This window comes from Malus domestica, chromosome 16 (genome assembly GCF_042453785.1).
Source record: "Malus domestica chromosome 16, GDT2T_hap1".
NCBI lineage: Eukaryota > Viridiplantae > Streptophyta > Magnoliopsida > Rosales > Rosaceae > Malus > Malus domestica.
The window spans coordinates 24,390,673-24,409,142 of NC_091676.1; the positions used below are offsets into that span (position 1 = coordinate 24,390,673).

Consider the following 18,470-nt stretch of genomic DNA (forward strand, 5'->3'; position numbering starts at 1 on the left):
AAATTAAAAGTGGGTACAAACTAAAAATATAAATATATGATACAAAGTTTAGGCATAAAACATAAATATTCCATATGTAATTTTTCTATCATTGATTAAATATACAATGTCACGTGACAATATACACATAGGTATAAACACAAATAAAACTTTAAAAAATATGGGCACAAAAAGAAACTAATATATGGGTACAAATTAAAAATGAAAAGAAAATTGGTACATATTAAAAAATATTTGCAAATTAAAAATAGGTACAAACTAAAAATAAAAATATATGATAAAAAATTTAGCCATAAATATAAATATACTAATTGTAACATTTTTAACATTAAAGGAATATATTTAAAAATAAAAATATTTTATTATTCAAATAATTAATGATGTTATTAATACCCAAAAACCTTGATAAAAAATTGTAAATCAATAGGATTTTAATCAATGGAGTAACAAAAAGAAGGATGTGAACCTAATTTTCTTTTCTTTTTTTCTATTTATTCAAACGTTTAGTCTCTACATATATATTAATGTTGCAACTTGAAAAGAGAGAGAGAGAGAGAAACAGAGCATGATGGATCTGTGTAGGGTTTACTGATTTTTAACTTTAAGGTTAAATTATGATTGTGGTCGGAGTTTCACCTTGAAGAGAGAGAGAGAGAGAGAGAGAGAGAGAGAGAAACAGAGCATGATGTATCTGTGTAGGGTTTACTGATTTTTAACTTTAAGGTTAAATTATGATTGTGGTAAGAGTTTCACCTTGAAGAGAGAGAGAGAGAGAGAGAGAGAGAGAGAGAGAGAGAAATAGAACATGATGTATCTGTGTAGGGTTTACTGATTTTTAACTTTAAGGTTAAATTATGATTGTGGTCGGAGTTTCACCTTAATCTTGTTGTCTTAGTTTTCGCGATTTTATTCATGTAAATTGATGATAGGAGCATATTTATGCGCCTTAGTTAGCTAGTTCTTATGCATTTTCATTATGTTTTCTGAGTTTAAAGTAGTCTTTTAAGCTAGTTTCATGTGTTTTCAGGTTTTAAGGGCATATTACATAAAATGATGCAAATTGGAGCATTTTAGAGCAAAATTGAGCTGGAATGGAGTGTATGTATATGGAGCACAAGGAATGGACGAGTTTGAAGGTCAAAGGAGCCTAAGAGATGAAGAAATGAAAGTGAAGAACAAAGAATGCAGAAGTGGAAACCAAAGTTTATAAAGTTGGAAGTTTCTATTCTTGGAGGTTTCCATTTTTTAGAGTTTCTATTCTTGGCTTTGGGCTTTTAGATGACCTATCCTCATCCTCTTAGACTTGGGCCGCACCTTTCCCCTTTCTAGAAACCCTTTGCCTTGCCTTGCAAGGCATTCTAGAAGGCCCATCCTTTACCCTATCCATCCAGCCGCACCCTAGGCCTTTTCCCATTAAAAATCTGATTGTTTTAACCTAGTTTCTGATGGATTTGGGCTTCTAAAAACCCTAATCTGATTTGCTAGGGTTTTTAAGTGCCTATATATACTCATTAAACCTTTTGGCCAAAAGAACCACCTCCCATATTCATCATTCATCACAGAAATTCGTCCATACACACCCTAGGCAGCAAAACACCCCAAAAACACCATTCTAGCGCCCAGAAAATACAAGCAGCCGCTCCACCTTCTTCCACCCTCTTTGCCGAGTTCTCCACCACCTTCCAACCATCAAACACTCTTCCACACTCACCCTACACCCCTTGCCGTGCCTCTACACCCCCCAAAATCCATTCTACATCATCAAAACAGCCCAGAAACCTTCAACAACCAATCTGCCCCAAGCAAGGAAAAGGGACAGTTTCACTCAATTGTTTAGCTCTTCATTCTGAGTTGTTGAACAATTTTAGGTGTATTCTATCTTATATTTCAATGTCTAATTCATGTAATCTTTGTTTTGCTTTAAGTATGATTGGCTAAATTTGTTTTGGCTAAGGGTGTATTCAAAACCATGATTATATATGTGAAATAAGTTGATTACTTCCAGTTATTGTTGCATAAGTCGTGAATACAATTTGCTTAACCGTTTGATTTAGAACTTATTCTTGTATGTTGATTGAGAGTGCACGCTTAATTTGCATGCTTGAATTTGGTGCTAGGATATAAGTTTGTTTCACCTAATCGTTATGAATTTATATTCGCAAGTAGTGAAGGTCACTAGTCACGATCGTGTTAAGTAGATTCCTGGCAAGAGTATCATGCTTTTCATAGTTACAAATGTCTTGTCGATGCTTATGATTTCCAAAGAATGTAATGATTCTAACTTGTGTCTTTATCATGCTGTTCATATAGAGAACTTGTTAGGAATAATTTGTTTGCGATGCATATTCATCCAATTCAATGATTCTAGGGAAATCTGAAGGTTAATTTAAGCGGACCTAATTAACTTAGAGTGTCGAGGTTCATAACTTATTAAATTGATAACTGGAAATTGATTTATGTTGCATATATTTCATGTGTGGAGAAGAACCCCTTAGCTATTCCATCATCCATTGATTCATCACAATTTTGTCTTACAATCTGTTTTCTTTACAATCTGCCCATTTAATTTAATTTCGTCCAAACACAATCCCCCCATATTTTGTTGAGTCTTGGTCATTCAAATCTGTTTTATTTTGTGTTTGTAAGCATTTGGAGTCATAAACACTTTCAAATTCGTCCAAATCAAGTTCTAGTTTCTTTTTGAGTCAATTTGATTGTTTTAGGCAGTTTTGAGTGTTTCAAATCTGTTTTGAGTCATAGTAGTCTTGTTAGAGTCTTTAAGTTTAGTTTTTGTGTGTTTTAAATCAATTTATATTAGATTAGCACCCCTAGTTAATCCCCGGTTAGAACGATCCCTACTTACATCATTACTACAATTGTCACAAATAGGGTTTAATTTGTGTGTCAACATAATTTTCACACCAATTGAAAGTGCATTGATCAAAGTAAAATTTCACTTGGACCGCAAGCAACTTGGTTCACAAAGTTCGAATCATGTAGTTTTCTCTCTAAAAAACAAACTGAGTTTTTACAATTACGACCTAATAGTATTTCGTCTAGGTTCGACTGTCATAGATAATGAGTCAAATTCTTAATTATGGCTGACTCATTGTGCCTGAGTTATTTCAAAGTGGAGAATACTTGCATTCTCCTATGGGAAATAAACATATCCCACCCCTTACGAATAACGTATCGTCAGTGTATAAATTTGATAATAAAAAACAATTCAATTTCCTTATCTTCATTTGTGAAGATCATCCATACAAAACATCATTTGAATCGAAGATTGTTTAGTCATCCAAATGTATTAAGAAATAAATGATTTATCATGAATATGTCATATGGTACTCACACCAAAAATTTGTTCCATACATTTGAGTGTATATATACTTCACTGGCGGAGGCGATGGCAGCCAGGGATGACGTAATTGTGGTGACGCAAAGGGGACTTCAAAACTTTATTTTAGAAAGCAATTTGTTCCAGATTGTTGCCGTGCTTCGTGATCCTTCTCCTAAATGTCAATGATTGGGCATATTATCGAAGACACCAAAGCTTTGTTGGTTTCAGCCATTGGGGTTTCTTCTACCCATGTTCGTTGCCAAGCCAATGGCGTCGCTCATCACCCAATGCGCGCTGCTCTACTTTGTGGAATTAATTGTACCTAGGATGGGGCTCCACCGGACCTCATCCCAAACCTTTTATTTGAGAAGGCTAATATGTAACTTTGATGTTGTCCATTGAACTTTTAATGAAATCTATCGATCTTTTCACAAAAAAATATATACTTCACTGGTAGATCAAGAAGACTCGGAATATAGAAAGAGGACAATAATATATTTGATACTATATAAGTATGTATAATTCAGTGGCAGATCAACATGGTATTAGGTGCAAAGTACAATTATTTAGGATAATCTTCCCACTCAAACCTTTTTAAAAGAAGCTATATCTCTCAAATGTCAGAAAATTTTACCATGAGAGAACAACTTTCTTGGTTGTAAGGATTCCTCTAGCTATCTATTTATTTAATTTTGTTTTTTTGTCTAAATTATTGTATGTTGTACATGTGCAACTGCATTCTATACATTAAATGTGAATACGATTCACCAACTCTTGGAAACTTAGAGAACATACAAAAAAACAGAAAGGGGTCCGTCACCACGTGTGACATTATATTACTACCTGACCAAAAAAAATAGGGTAAATTACACAGTAGCCCCTCAGGTATTGAGGTTTATTACAACCTCATACAACAACTTTAAAACATTTTACTTTCATACCTCATGTACTATTTTATTTCAAAACAACACCTCTGTTAGATTTTCCATCCAATGGTCTGTTAAATGCTGACGTGGCTGCCACATTTGTATTGATGTGACTGCCACATGGCAAAAATAATAATTTTTTATACATTAACAATATTATAATATTAACCCTATTAAAAAAAAAAAAAAAAAAAAAAACCCAAACCCAATCCCTTTCATTTCCCCCACCTATCTGCAACTCCCCTGGAAGAAGAAGAAACCAAACCCCTCCCCCCCTTCTGTCGAAGATCCACTTGCCTTTCCCCCCTCGCGACGACCCACTTGCTGTGAAACCACCCCCGCGCGACGACCCATCTGCCGTGACCCACCCCTCCCGGCGCAACGACCCACCTGTCGTGACCCCCCCCCCCGCGATGACCCACCTGCTGTGAACACCCCCCCTCGGCGCGACGACCCACTTGCTGTGAAACCCCCTCGCGCAACGACCCATCTGCTGTGACCCACCCCCCGGCGCAACGACCCACCTGCCGTGACCCCCCTCCCCCCACGACGACCCACCTAGGCACCTCTGCCTTTCCCGTCGATGATAAGCTCGCGACCCCCCCAAGGCGACGGTTGCAGGTATTTGGGTTATGGGTTGTGGGTTGTGGTTTTGCAGGTAGTGGGTTGCGAGTTGTGGTTTTGCAGGTAGTGGGTTGCAGGTATTTGGGTTGCAGGGGTTTCTAAGAAAACTTGTGAAAAAAAACAGATAAGTGATTAAAGGTGGGGGCTTTGAGGTGGGAGAGGTGGAGAGGGATATGGGTTTTGGGGGAAGGAGACGCGTGGAGGCAGAGGGTGGCGGGGGAAGAGGCGGGAGATGGGTGGAATTCGAAGTTCAAACCCTAGAGAAGGAGAGGGAATGAAGGAATTGAAAAAAGGGTGTCAGGGAGTGTGTTGGGGTTGGTGTGGAGGAAGAAGAAGAGTGGGAGAGATAGGTAAGGGGGTGGGGACGGACGGACGGGAAGGAAGAGATGGGTAAGGGGGTGGGGGTGAGATGTGGGGTTGGGGAAGGGGATCTGGGTTAGGGTTTTTTGGTTTTTTTTATTTTATTTATTTATTTTATTTTTTTTATTTTTTTAGGGTTAATATTATAATATTGTTAATGTATAATTTTTTTTTTTTGCCATGTGGCAGCCACGTCAGCATTTAATAGACCATTGGATGGAAAATCTAATGGAGGTGTTGTTTTGAAATAAAATAGTACGTGAGGTATGAAAGTGAAATGTTTTAAAGATATTGTATGAGGTTGTAATAGACCTCAAACCTGAAGGGTTTCTATGTAATTTACTCAAAAAAAAAAATATATATATATTGGTTTATCAAATTATATAGAGTAAATTACATTTTACCACCTCAACTTTAGGTCACATAACAAACTCATATCTTATCTTTTAAATATTGCAATATCATACTTCATTTTAGAAATTCATTGCAATGTCACACCTCCGTTAAATTTTTTGTAAATTTATTTGTTAAATAATGATGTAGCAAATGTGAAACCCATATTTTTGTTGATATAGATGTCAAGTTTAAGCCACGTGGACAAAAAAACTAATTAAAAATTGTTATTATTTATAAATATGTGAAAATAATAAAAAGTATTATAAAATTAAAAAAAATATATTTACAATTTGGGCCCTAAATTAATGAAATTCGCTCCATAGCCTATTGACTTAAGCCGTAGGGTGAGCCACTTCATTATAAATGGGACTTGGAATAGAGAATTGTTGAGTGAGTTGGTGGATGAGGAGATCACCAGTAAGATATGGAGCATTCCTTTACCACTTTATGACAAGAATAATTCGTTATGTTGGGGTTTGAATGCTAATGGAAATTTTAGTGTAAAATCTGCAACTTGGATTCAAAATACCATGATTTGGGAAGCCTTGAAGGATAAGTTGCTAAAAAGAATGCGGAAGCTAAATATTCCTAATAAAGTAAAAAAAAAAAAAAAAAAAGATTAGTTGGCTCTTGATCCTAAATAAGCTTCAAAGTAGAAGTAAAATCCATAAGTTTATTAATACGATTAGTGATATATGCTTATTATGTAATGTGGATCCTGAAGACCAAAATCACCTATTTATTCACCGTGAATGTGCCCGGCAAGTTTGGACATTTAGTACAAAAGTGAAACCGCCTGCTAATCAGAGCAGTTGTAGTCTGTTGGCAGATTTGGAAGATGAGAAACCAAATTGTTTTTAATAATGCAAAAGCTTACCCTTCTAGAGTGGCTTTCTTGGCATTTAATATGGCGAATGAATACAATAATGCCAATAAGGAAAATTATGTAGCTTGCATGAAGCAAGAGGGGCTGATTAGATGGCACCGCTGGGTGATGATTTCTACAAATTGGAAATTTTATGGACTCACAAATTGAACTTTGATTTCTACAAATTGTATGTTCCTTGGAGGGCGAGGAATATTGTTGAGGACATCAAACTCCATGTCGGGCCTTTTGAGCACATCTCATGGACTCACGTGTTCCATGAAGCAAATTTTATGGTTGATGCCATAACGGATGTGGTGGACGAGGAGTCACCCGCTCCAGACGATCCGACTACTGCGATCAGTGCCAAGTCGTTGGTGAGTCCACTCACCCATTCTCATTTCCTCCCTCTGCTGCCAAACCTCGCCGTTCTCCACCTCCTTTCTCATCGCCAAAACCCCAAAAATTGAGGAGTAATGTAATTGCGGTGTGGATGATTCGGTGGGGGGGGGGGGGGTGTTTTGGCTGGATGATTCTCGTGGATTGCGCAGCGGAGGGTCGAGAGGGTTGGGGTTGGTCGGGGATGATGGGTGCTGGGAAGGTCAGCAACTTTTTCTTTTAAAATGATTAAACTTTTTTATATTTTAAATATATTTTCTTGTTTTTGGCATTATTAGATTATTTTAAACTTTATTAAAAATATTTTTTTACCACGTGACACAAATTTGATGATATATCATTAATTTATTACTATGTTAGCATTTAACAAATAAATTGACTTCATTTTTAACGGTGTATGACATTGCAATGGATTCGTAAATTGAAGTATGATATTTTAAGTTTAAAACATGAGGTATCTTGGGTTCAAGTGTATCTTGCCTAGTCGATTTAAACCCAGAAGAAAAGCCAGAACTACAGGCCCAATATTATCCAAATTATGCAGAGAGTTGAGGTAATTTAGGCCCATATTAGAGTGATCCACTACATTCAAACTAGAATGAAAGTGATCCAATCTACAAAAGAAATTGGCGTTCAGAAAATTATGTCTTTTTATTTATTTTTTATTTTTTTTTTCTTTTTTAATGAAAATCGATATTACTAATCTAAGTTAGAATAGGAGGTGGTTGAAGAAGAAGACATTTCTCCAAAAAATAGGGAAAAGAAGAAGGCCTTATTCTTCAAGGCAATTTGTTTACAAAAATGATAAGCACACACCTTTTTCCACCTTAATCACACCTTTGTTTAATCATGTTGTGAACATGGAAAATTCCTGAAACGAAAGAGACAAGAACAACGTGCACAAAATAATATTTGTATTTGATGATTTTGGTGTTACAATCTCTCTCTATTTTGATCATCTGATTCGATCTCCGTAAGGTGTTGATTTATGGATATTTTGTTGATCCAAGGGCCGTGGAGGCTTGATTTTGGATGAACTATTGGAAGTTTCTTCAAGGGTCGTGGGCTTGATCTTTGAAGGTGGATTTGAGCGAATCTTCAAGGAGCCGTTGGGGCTTGATCTTGAGGATGAGTGTTTCTTCAAGGGCCGTTGAGGCTTGATCTTGAATAATGGTGATGAGCGGATCTTCAAGGGCTTTTGGGCTTGATCTTGAAGAACAGTGATGAACGGATCTTCAAGGGCTTTTGGGCTTGATCTTGAAGAATGGTGGCTTGTTGATCCAAGGGCCGTCGGGGTTTAATCTTGAATTGGTGGATGATTGTTGGTGTAAAGGGTCGTTGGGGCTTGATCTTGGAAGAACGAAGAACGAAGAACGAAGAACGAAGAACACTTTCTTCGAGGGCCGTTGGGGCTTGATCTTGAATTGGTGGATGATTGTTGATCTAAAGGGCCGTTGGGGCTTGATCTTGGAAGAATGATGAACGAAGAACGACTTTCTTCAAGGGCCGTCGGGGCTTGATCTTGAATCGGTGGATTGTTCTTCAAGGGCCGTTAGGGCTTGTTCTTGGAAGAATGATGAACGAAGAACGAAGAACGACTTTCTTCAAGGGCCGTCGGGGCTTGATCTTGAATCGGTGGATTGTTCTTCAAGGGCCGTTGGGGCTTGATCTTGAAGGAGGATTTGATGAAGAATGAAAAGGGCTTTCTTGATCCTTCGGGATTTGCTTGAGAGCTTCGGAGTTTCAGAGCTTCAGAGCTTCAAAGTGTAATATGAATTCCTCCTCAAATGAATGAAATTGGCTTCTATTTATAGAATTTTCCAAGGCCTAATTTTGAATATAATATTCCAGATGAAATAAGTCGTTTCTGCCAGGTGTTGACACGTGTCCTGTTTGATGACTTTTCCGATGATTCTCGATTTTTTGTTTAGACACACGTTACGTGTAAAATTTATGTAATACATGAGCGCTGAAACTTTGATTTATCGGTCAACATTTATTTACCGAAATTTCGATGTCTACACATGTATGTTGTTCTTTTCGGTGGAAAAAAAAAGCATTTTGTGCAGGACTTTGACCTCCCTATTGATTAATGGAAAATGATAAATGCATTCTTTTTTACTTTTCACATACATTTATTTAATATTGTCATTTGTTTTCGTTTGATATATTCAATTTGGCGGCCAAAATTTTAAAAGAATGTGTGAAAATCACTTTCATGAATAATTCATCAGTAGAGTCTACTTCAAATAGGCCTGGCAAGCGGGTCGTGGTTTGTCATGTTCGTTTTGTTTTCATGTTATACCCATTATTTTAACAAATCGTATCGTGTCAAACCCGTTATTTTAACCAATACTTAAATAATTGACCCGATAACGACCTAACTCATTAAGTCTCGACCTAAAACCTACTAATTTCATATAAAGTCATGTCTAGTTAATAAGATATTGTCGTCACTTAATATTACGGTCTAGTGATATTCCTTTTCACTAATAAGTAAGAGGTCTTATATTCGATTCTCGCCAAAGATGAATTTAAACCATATTATTGTTAAGTGTAGATAATATCGTTTGTTCAAATAAAAAAAAAAATTGTAACCTCAAAGGACGGCTGAAAAAATGTTGTGTCTCTGCCCCATGGGTACGTGTGAGAAATGAGGAATCTCACAAATCGGATCATTTTCCTTTGTTCCCAAAAAAAAAAAAAAAAAAAGAAAAAAAAAAAAAGGATGTTACGAAAAACATCCACTCTGGGGGTGTCTCCGCCACCACTGAACCATGTTTTCAACTTCCTCAGCATCGTCCTTAAACTTTGTAAGCTATCTCTCTCTCTCTCTCTCTCTCTCTCTCGATCTGGATCTGTTGGTTCTCATTGTTATTAATTGACTGAGTTGTTTTTGCAGAGTAGTTTTCATTTGGGTCTTGGAAATAACTGGAATTTCAGGACTTGTGCAAGACCAACCGCTTGTCTTTCCCAGTCCCAGGTATCTATACATTCTGCTCTGTCAACGCAACTACCTCGTTCATCTTTCCTTCTTTTGGCAAGAACCCAGTTCGAAATTTCCAACTCTCGTGTACTCTTCGTTGTCCTGTTTTTTCTTTTCCTCCTCGTCTGCGGATAATGTTATCCATTTTGTTTCCTAGTTTGCTATGAAAAATGAATAGTTTTTGTTTTGTTTCGTATGTTGAAGATTATCGATATTTCTGTCAGGATGAATCAGAATAGTGAATATTAGAGTGGTTAAGAATCCATGTTGTAGATTATTACTTGTATCAGGGATGGAGTAAAAAATTTCTTCTAGTGGGGGGCAACCGAAAGCAACTAAGAAAACTTTATTAAGGATGGTTTCAATTGATGATGTATCACAATTCCAATGTTACAAAAATTTCAATGTAGTAGTGGAAAGTGGCAAAGTGATGAGAAAAATATAAGTACATGATAGGTGGGAGAGGGCTTTTTTTCGGTTTGAATAACAGAACAAGAGCACTATTGCTTAAATAATATTTGATATGGAGTATAAGTAGAATGAATGTATATTGGATATTAGATACATATATTTTCTTCAAAGATAATCCGTGTATATTATATAATTGTAGTCTGCAACTAAACAAACAAATTACTTGAGTGGGGGCATCTGCCCCCAGTGAGCCTTCATTGGCTCCGTCCATGACTTGTATAAAATGCTGGTCTTGAAGAGTGTGAAACCATTGTCTAGACTCGAGGGATAATCTCTGAGTCTGAAGAACACTACTGTGGAGAAAAACGTTGAAAACAATCTTTGGAAACTTCTGGTGAATTTGTTAGCAGCTCAGTTTAAGTTTGGATTGTATGCTTTAGAGCCGGAAAATGATTTCTCACTATGGTTTGTTTAACGCCGGAAATTGCTCTCTATAAGCTTATGAAACAACTGTGTGCTCCGGTTCACAAGTTTGTTTATCATGAATAGAGTAAACATGAGGACATCAATGGAGGTCACAGATGGCCTGGAGGAGATTCTAATGGGTAGTAACGTCTGCATCCGTTTATTCTTCGAATCTTCTTGCAGGAAAGTGGGAATCTAGAGCCAATCAAGAAGCAAGATAAAACTAGTGGGATAGGAAAAACCAGGTCTGCCACGAAGGATCAGGTCGTCATTTCCAACTCTCAGGTTTCTCAGCAGGAGAGCTCCCCTCCACTGATTACTGCATTGAAGGCTTCAGCTGAACAAAGTGCTGCTACATTTCACTTCCCTGGGCACAACAGAGGTCGAGCTGCACCATCTTCTTTAACTAAGCTTATTGGCTTAAAGCCATTTGTTCATGATTTGCCTGAGCTTCCTGATCTTGACGACCTCTTTTCCCCGAAAGGGCCCATTTTAGAAGCACAACAACAGGCGGCCAGTCTCTTTGGGTCAACCGAGACATGGTTCCTTGTAGGAGGAACCACATGTGGAATTCAGGCAGCAATTATGGCTACATGTTCCCCTGGAGAAATTTTAATTCTCCCTCGCAATTCGCATATATCAGCCATATCTGCTATGATATTGTCGGGTGCAGTACCTAAGTACATCATCCCGCATTATAATTTTCACTGGGACATTGCTGGTGGGGTCACTCCATCACAGGTAAGTCTACGTTGGTACCTTTCAAAGCATTTCTTCGCTTGTAGAAAGATTTTCTGTTAGTCTGTATATGACCCAATTTGCTCGTTATAACAGGTAGAGGCTGCAATCAAGGAAGTGGAGAAAGAAGGCCGAAAAGCAGCTGCAGTTTTGGTCACTTCCCCCACTTATCATGGTATATGCAGCAACGTGAGGGAGATAACCCAGTTGTGCCATTCTCATGGAATTCCTGTGATTGTTGATGAGGCTCATGGCGCACATCTAGGATTTCATCCTGAGATGCCATATTCGGCCATGCAGCAAGGTGCTGACCTAGCCGTTCAATCCACTCACAAGGTTCTCTGCTCTCTCACACAATCATCAATGTTGCATATGTCTGGGAGTATTGTAGATAGAGAGAGAATTTCAAGATGTCTTCAAACGCTTCAAAGTAGTAGTCCTAGTTATCTGCTTCTGGCATCATTAGATGCTGCTAGAGCTCAAATTAGTGAAAATCCAGAAAATATTTTTGATAAAGCGTTACAGTTGGCCATTGAAGTGAAGAATACGATAAGAAAAATTTCAGGTATTTCAGTTCTCGACCATCAAAGCTTCCCTAATTTCCCTTCAACTGATCCCCTGCGGCTTACCATAGGATTCCAACAGCTTGGCTTGTCCGGTTATGAAGCCGATGAAATCTTGTACAAGGATCATGAAATCATTTGTGAACTTGTTGAAACCCAATCCATTACTTTTGCACTTAACCTTGGAACCTGTAGAGAGCATGTCCAGAGGTTATTATCGGGAATAAAGCACCTGGTGGCCGCTTCTGCATCAACTCAGGCTGCTAAAAGGAAAGTGGAAGGAGTTGGTGAGTCTGCAATCTTTGCAGAAATTGAAACAAGCTTAGTTCCTAGAGATGCCTTTTTTAGTGGTAAAAGAAGAGTGAGGGTTGAAAACAGCCTTGGGGAAATTTGTGGGGAGCTTATATGTTCATATCCGCCTGGGATTCCGGTAATAATCCCGGGGGAGACTATCACAAAGAAAGCTTTGGATTATCTGCTACATGTTAGAAGCAAAGGTGCTGTAATCAGTGGAGCTTCTGATCCCGAACTCGCTTCCATAGTTGTCTGCAGCAAGTAATGCATTGTTTGGTTTGGGAGGGAGAAGGTGTAGGTACATTCCAAATTTTGTTCTGCTTCAAAAGATAGCAGCATATTGCACGACATGAATAGAATGTTGATGTAAACTAATACCGGCATTTGGATTTTGTGTTTTCTGTGTGTTTTTTTATTTATTTTTTATTATTTTAATTTTATATATTTATATTAGCAATATTGGGGGAAGAAGAATTTCCGTACAGGATCTCGAATGCAAGGGTAAATGTTCTTGAATATCTATAACTTCAATTAACTGAAAAACTCAAAAGATATCGTAAGATAGGATTCTAGAAGGAATAAGTTAAAATTTATTAAGTTAAAAAGTCCAAACTCAATTTGGGTTGATTGCTTCTGAATGAAAACACTTTTATTCATAAATGTTTTGCAAGTGTTTCCTACTTGGAATTACTTTTCCTAAAAAACACTTGGAAATGCTTCTTAGTATCCAACATTTGTTTCTCTAGAACTTGCTTTTGCAACCCAAATGCAGTCATAAGCACACCTTTAACCATTTCAAAAGCAAATATCAAACAAGTTCTTAGCCTGGCTTACTAATAACATGTCCAATGAAATATACAAATTAAATAGACAAAAATGTCTTATACAAACTTAGTGGGACCCAATAACCAATCCAGTTTGAAATATTGCCTACTTGGCGAGAGTAGGTATAACGTGACTCGTCAAAATCTTGAACAGAAAAATACGTTCCCTCCCAAAGGACCAATTGACTGCTCACACCAGAGATGCTACTTTGCACTCCAAAAATCTCTTCCTCAAAAGTTCAAAACTCACAAACCACTTTTGGAGTGCATCAATAAATACTGCCATATCCATATACATGTGAAATTGTTCTTTGGATCTGACATGGCTTAATACAAAGTGGATCTCCTTTCTATGATGTCCCCTTTTTCTTTACATATCAAAGGAAATCAACCCTACAAAACTCCTACACACCAAAATGTTTTCATTCCCTTTTCTTCCTCACACGAGCTCGAAACCTTTCCTTTTCTTCTCCGGATATACTGTGTATACGACTGTGTACTAATAGGCATACCAAGGCCGAAAACACAAAATGAACATTCAGTCACCAAATAATGACTATTTGGTGGCAGCTCTGTAGATGAGTACTGTTTCAAGATTGATCAGGTCTTTCTGGACTTGACTCCGTGCTAATGCTCGGATCTGCCTTGTAAGTCTTTGATGATGGAGTTCTTGTTGCTCGCTTCTTTGTCGGTCGAACAGAGGGATCAAACAGAGGTTCCCTTGCTTCTGGAGGAGGGAGTGCTAGCCGACGAGGTTGCAATTCTGGACCGTCAGCTAGACCAACCCATGCCACTGGATTTACTGCAGTAGAGAGACAAAACTATTAGTTTTGTGTTATTAATTCTTCTTCTGGAAGCAATGAAAGATACCATCCCTGAAGAAATAGGACGTCTAAAATCAAAAGGTCTCTATGTCAACGTCTTCATTCCCTCCCTGAATTTCATATATTACCTTATACTAATTGTCATTATATCGTTCATGTCCAAGAAGCAAGAAAGTTCTGTTAAACCAAATAGATGTGCCGAAATAGGATGAACAGAATATGGCAATGACATCACACTTTGCAGCATTCCTATCGAGTGTACATTTCCAAACGCATTACTGACCAACCTTTCTATCAAGGTGCCTTGTAGCTATTAAGTAAAATACCAGAAAGCAAAAACCAAATATTTTACAAGATACACAAGGCATTCCAACAAATGTCTTCCCCTATTTTTCTTGACAGATACTGTAGACTTCAGCAAGCAGGCATCAGTGGAAGCGTTTTCACTCATTAGGACAATAATTTGGCTTTAAACATCAGGAAAGAATGCCATTATATATAAACTCATCGGGATAGCACGCACTATGTACAGACTCATCAGGAAAGAATGCCATTCTCTATCGACTCACAAGAAAACAAAAGCCACAACTTAGAAAAATGCATTTAAAAGCACAGAAGTACACATTGCATAAGAAATCATAAGGTCATACTTTCTTCACCAGGTGCAAGAAGTCTAGGTGTTTCAGCAGAGTCTGTCAAATGAGCAGGATGCTTCTTCGAGTAATTGTCAGAACGCTTTCTCACATAATTTTCCTGCAAAGGCTTCGGAGTTACAAATGAGAACTGTGACATGTTAACTCCTGCATCCATATACTCAGGATGTTGAAGCAAATACCTGAAAATTCAAAACCAGCATAATAAATTAACTATCAACCAAATGAGTGAAGAAAATCAAGCTGAACTAAACAAGAATCACAGAAACACACTTCTGGATCTCCACCGAGGAACGAAGCTTCTTGCCTGTCGGCGATTCATAGTACCTGAACACACAAAAATGGGAGTGTCACAAAACTAAGTTGCATGTTGGCAATGCTGATGCTAATGTTGCACGACAGATTACATACACGTCTGCGAATCGGGTGCCTCCTTCACCTCTGATCCTGAGCAATCGCTGCCAACCAGGCGGGGGCTGAGCAATGTTGGGCTTATCAATGGCCCAGAGCCTGCTCCCATCCTGAGTAATGTCTTCCGGGTCATCACAAGACACCAAATCCCGCCATTCGCGTGCAGTTTCACAGTAAAAGGGCTCTTCCAGAATGTGCTCACGAATTTCCTCATACTTCTCCTTCGATGGAATGAGCCTCCATTTGAAGCAATTAGCACACTGCACAGTGAAAGCCCCAACCGACGGCAAAACCCTAGGTGGCTGATTAAACGGATATGTCCATGGAAACGACATTGGATTGTTCGGGCGATCAAACGGAGACGAAATGAGGGTTTTGGCATTGTCATGCACTGTGTCTGCGGCATTGGCATTAGCGGCTGCAGTTGCAGGGTCATACAGCACCAGCTCGTTCGATTGGAGATGGGTTCGAAGGGTTTCATCATCCGAACCCGAATCCGAATCTGACGAAGTGGAAGAAGAAGATGGAGGGACGTCAATGGCGTCTTGGGGAGGCGTATTTTGTTCTTCTTCCCTCCGGAGCTTCTTGAACGTTATCTTACAGGGATTTCGAGAATCCATGGAAACAGCACAGAAATTTCTTGAATCCATGGATAACGAAACAGCAGATCTCAAACACCTCCTGCACACAACATACCCATGAGAAAAAATGGAAGATTTCGAAAGACCCAGATCTAGTTTAACGCTTACAAGGATGATGAGAGATCTGCGAGGATGATGATGAAGGTGGAGGGGTAGAATCGATCAGGGACGTTGGTTACAAGGAAATGCGCAGATCAGAGGTGAGAGCAGGTACTCTGCATCGTCATCCAGTGACTGGAGCCTGGAGGTTCAACTGGGTGAGATGATGGAATAATGAAGAGGGAGTCCAGAAGGAAGGAGATTATGGCTGGTGGGTGGATCATTTGTCACAAATATGATTTGTGCACAATTTTCTACCTTTTTTTTTTTTTTTTTGTGGTTTTATGTTACTTTAATTACTGCAGTTTTTAGTTTATTAAACTTTGTTCCATTCATGGTAATTTGGATTTATTTGGAAAGTGAATTTTTATGGAGAAACACCTTTATGTGCTTGTATATAAAGTCTTAAAGTGATTTTATCGAGTCACTTAGTGCTACGGATTAGTAGTATTTCTCTTCATTTGTAAGTGAGATGTTCGATTCTCGCCAAAGATGAATTTGAACCACATTATAGCTAGCCCATTATGAGACTTAGCTTACTTCTTTGCCCCTTAGGCTAACTCCAACCCATGGCCTAAAACCTAGAATTCCCCTTCTATTCTCCCTCCCCACCCCAAAATCCATTCCAACCCAAGTTCTAATTTGGACTTAAAACCTAAAAAAAAAGCCAGAAGTCGATCCAAGTTTAGCCTAGAAATTGATGTGGGCCCTACTAGCGTGACTAGGAATTGGCGCTTGAGCGCCAGACTCCACTTTTCCACGTGAGCACGCTTCAGAAGCGCCAACAGACGGACATACATGGTAATAGCCCCACCCATGTGGGCATGTCGGCCACTTGCACCAGCCGAGCCAACAGCTCCAAACCTATAATTCCCCTTCTATTCCCCCCCCCCCCCCACAATCCATTCTAACCCAAGTTCTAATTTGGACCTAAAACCTAAAACCTACAAAAAAAGCCAGAAACTGGCCTAAGTTTCGCCAAGAAATTGGTGTGGGCCCCACCAGTGGGACTGGGAATCGGCGCTTGAGCACCAAACTTTACCTTTCCACGAGCGTACGCTTTACATGCACCAATGGACAGACCGACATGGCCCCACCGACATTTGCATGTCGGCCACTTGCACTAGCCGAGCCAACGACTCTTTTTAATCTAACGATTCCAATAATAGGCCATTTGACACGCCCCGATCTCGATATTCCCCGAACACCAGGATAGGCACGTGTTGGCCGACACCTGAGCGTGACGAAAGCCATTTATTGAATGCAAATGCTGAGAACAAGGAATAAATAAGACTTATAAATTTAAATATAATGAATATGCATTTAAGCAATGTGTTCAGAGAACACATCTAATCTAGAACACTAAAAGAATTAATAGAAAAATTAAATAAACAAAGGAGTGGGTCCTCCACCTAGAGATGACTCGAAGAAGCCGATGCAGAAGTGCCTTGATGCCAGGATCGTACGCCTTGATTCTAAGTCCTGAGGGGTCGCAAAACAAACATGAGTGGACCAAGTTGATATATATATATATAATAAAACAATTATCAACATACTAACCACCAAAGCTTTATGAAAACTAATAGCATAATAAGTGGTAGGTTTTTCGAAAACCCTAGCATGCCATAAAACATCTCAGAAAGCATATCTTGTATATAATGTGCTAAATAGTGGTATCAGTATCAGTAATTCTTCCTTCAGAAACTTCCTTCATAAGTATTAATCACATGCAGGCTCTTACAGCACCCAACCTGAAGGTCAATATAAGTATCAATCGCCCGAAGGCTCCTACAGCACCCAACCCGAAAGTCAATATATGTATCATCGCCTAAAGGCTCCTACAACACCCAACCCGAAGGTCAATAATAAGGACCACTATATACGCACAAAACTATTGAAAATAATCTTTCCAAACATAGGTACATATATCTCAAAAGTATTTTCATAGTATAAAGTCATCCATCATCTATACTATAAAGAAGTGTGTAAAAACATCTTCTAAATAGTATATCGTCATCCATCAAATATCCTACAAAGAACATGGGTTCAATAGAAAATATGATATTCCAAAATAAGCTCAATATAGCATGATAGTCAATTTCTCATAAAACGTTCACGAAACGTATCTAGTAAATCATGCTTTTCATGTATGCATTTTTACTAATAAAACATGCATTTTTAGAAGGGGGTTAACTCACAGATACTTCACTGCCGAAGAGCCAAGAAAACTAGCGAAGATGGAAACATCACAATATATGCGCCTAAGCACATAAAGGGTCTAATTAATAAAACTATATTATAACAATTGAATTTGGGAAAACAGGCGTCAGAAACTGATTTCAGGACGTCGAATTACCCTAAGAAAGGTCTCGGGTAAATTTCCTAAAAGTCAACATGATAATATTCCAGGAATATTCCTCAAAAGAATATTCCAACCGGATATGGGCTAGTGAGTTTGGGTGGAAAGATCTTAAGCCCAAGGCCTAAATTTCCAAAAGGGTTTTGGTTTAGGCTTTAAAGGGTTCGGGTAATTGGGTTGGGTTTTAGTCTAAATGGGTTTGGGTTTCAGGGCAAAGAGTCTTCTACGAGTGTGAATTTATTCTCTCAATGAAAGCACCAATTTGTGGATGCAAATTTCTTCCTCCTTGATC

At 38.5% G+C, this 18,470-nt stretch overlaps 2 protein-coding genes across 2 annotated transcripts; one reads left to right on the forward strand and one right to left on the reverse strand.

Annotated features, from left to right (window-relative positions):
- The first annotated feature begins 9,556 nt into the window (after positions 1-9,556).
- Positions 9,557-12,802, forward strand: LOC114821927 (uncharacterized). The gene is made up of 4 exons (XM_029095403.2): positions 9,557-9,723; positions 9,813-9,893; positions 10,956-11,513; positions 11,607-12,802. The coding sequence occupies exons 1-4, from the start codon at positions 9,688-9,690 to the stop codon at positions 12,630-12,632; spliced, it is 1,701 nt and encodes a 566-aa protein (XP_028951236.1). The 5' UTR covers positions 9,557-9,687; the 3' UTR covers positions 12,633-12,802.
- Positions 12,803-13,429: 627 nt separating this feature from the next.
- Positions 13,430-16,075, reverse strand: LOC114821928 (methyl-CpG-binding domain-containing protein 2-like). The gene is made up of 5 exons (XM_029095404.2): positions 15,829-16,075; positions 15,080-15,760; positions 14,942-14,995; positions 14,666-14,850; positions 13,430-13,993 (listed from the first exon to the last, which is right to left on the reverse strand). Exons 2-5 carry the CDS (start codon positions 15,727-15,729, stop codon positions 13,782-13,784), a joined length of 1,101 nt encoding a protein of 366 aa, XP_028951237.1. The 5' UTR covers positions 15,730-15,760; positions 15,829-16,075; the 3' UTR covers positions 13,430-13,781.
- Between the last annotated feature and the right edge of the window lie 2,395 nt (positions 16,076-18,470).

Excerpts from the sequence above, each read along its gene's own strand:
- LOC114821927 (XM_029095403.2), top strand. The coding sequence starts at position 9,688 with ATGTTTTCAACTTCCTCAGCATCGTCCTTAAACTTT. Across the intron at positions 9,724-9,812 it reads CAGCATCGTCCTTAAACTTT|AGTAGTTTTCATTTGGGTCT; the intron begins GTAAGCTATCTC and ends TTGTTTTTGCAG. Across the intron at positions 9,894-10,955 it reads CTTGTCTTTCCCAGTCCCAG|GAAAGTGGGAATCTAGAGCC; the intron begins GTATCTATACAT and ends ATCTTCTTGCAG.
- LOC114821928 (XM_029095404.2), bottom strand. The coding sequence starts at position 15,729 with ATGGATTCAAGAAATTTCTGTGCTGTTTCCATGGATTCTCGAAATCCC. Across the intron at positions 14,851-14,941 it reads TCCTCGGTGGAGATCCAGAA|GTATTTGCTTCAACATCCTG; the intron begins GTGTGTTTCTGT and ends TTGAATTTTCAG. Across the intron at positions 13,994-14,665 it reads TCTTGCACCTGGTGAAGAAA|TAAATCCAGTGGCATGGGTT; the intron begins GTATGACCTTAT and ends TCTCTACTGCAG.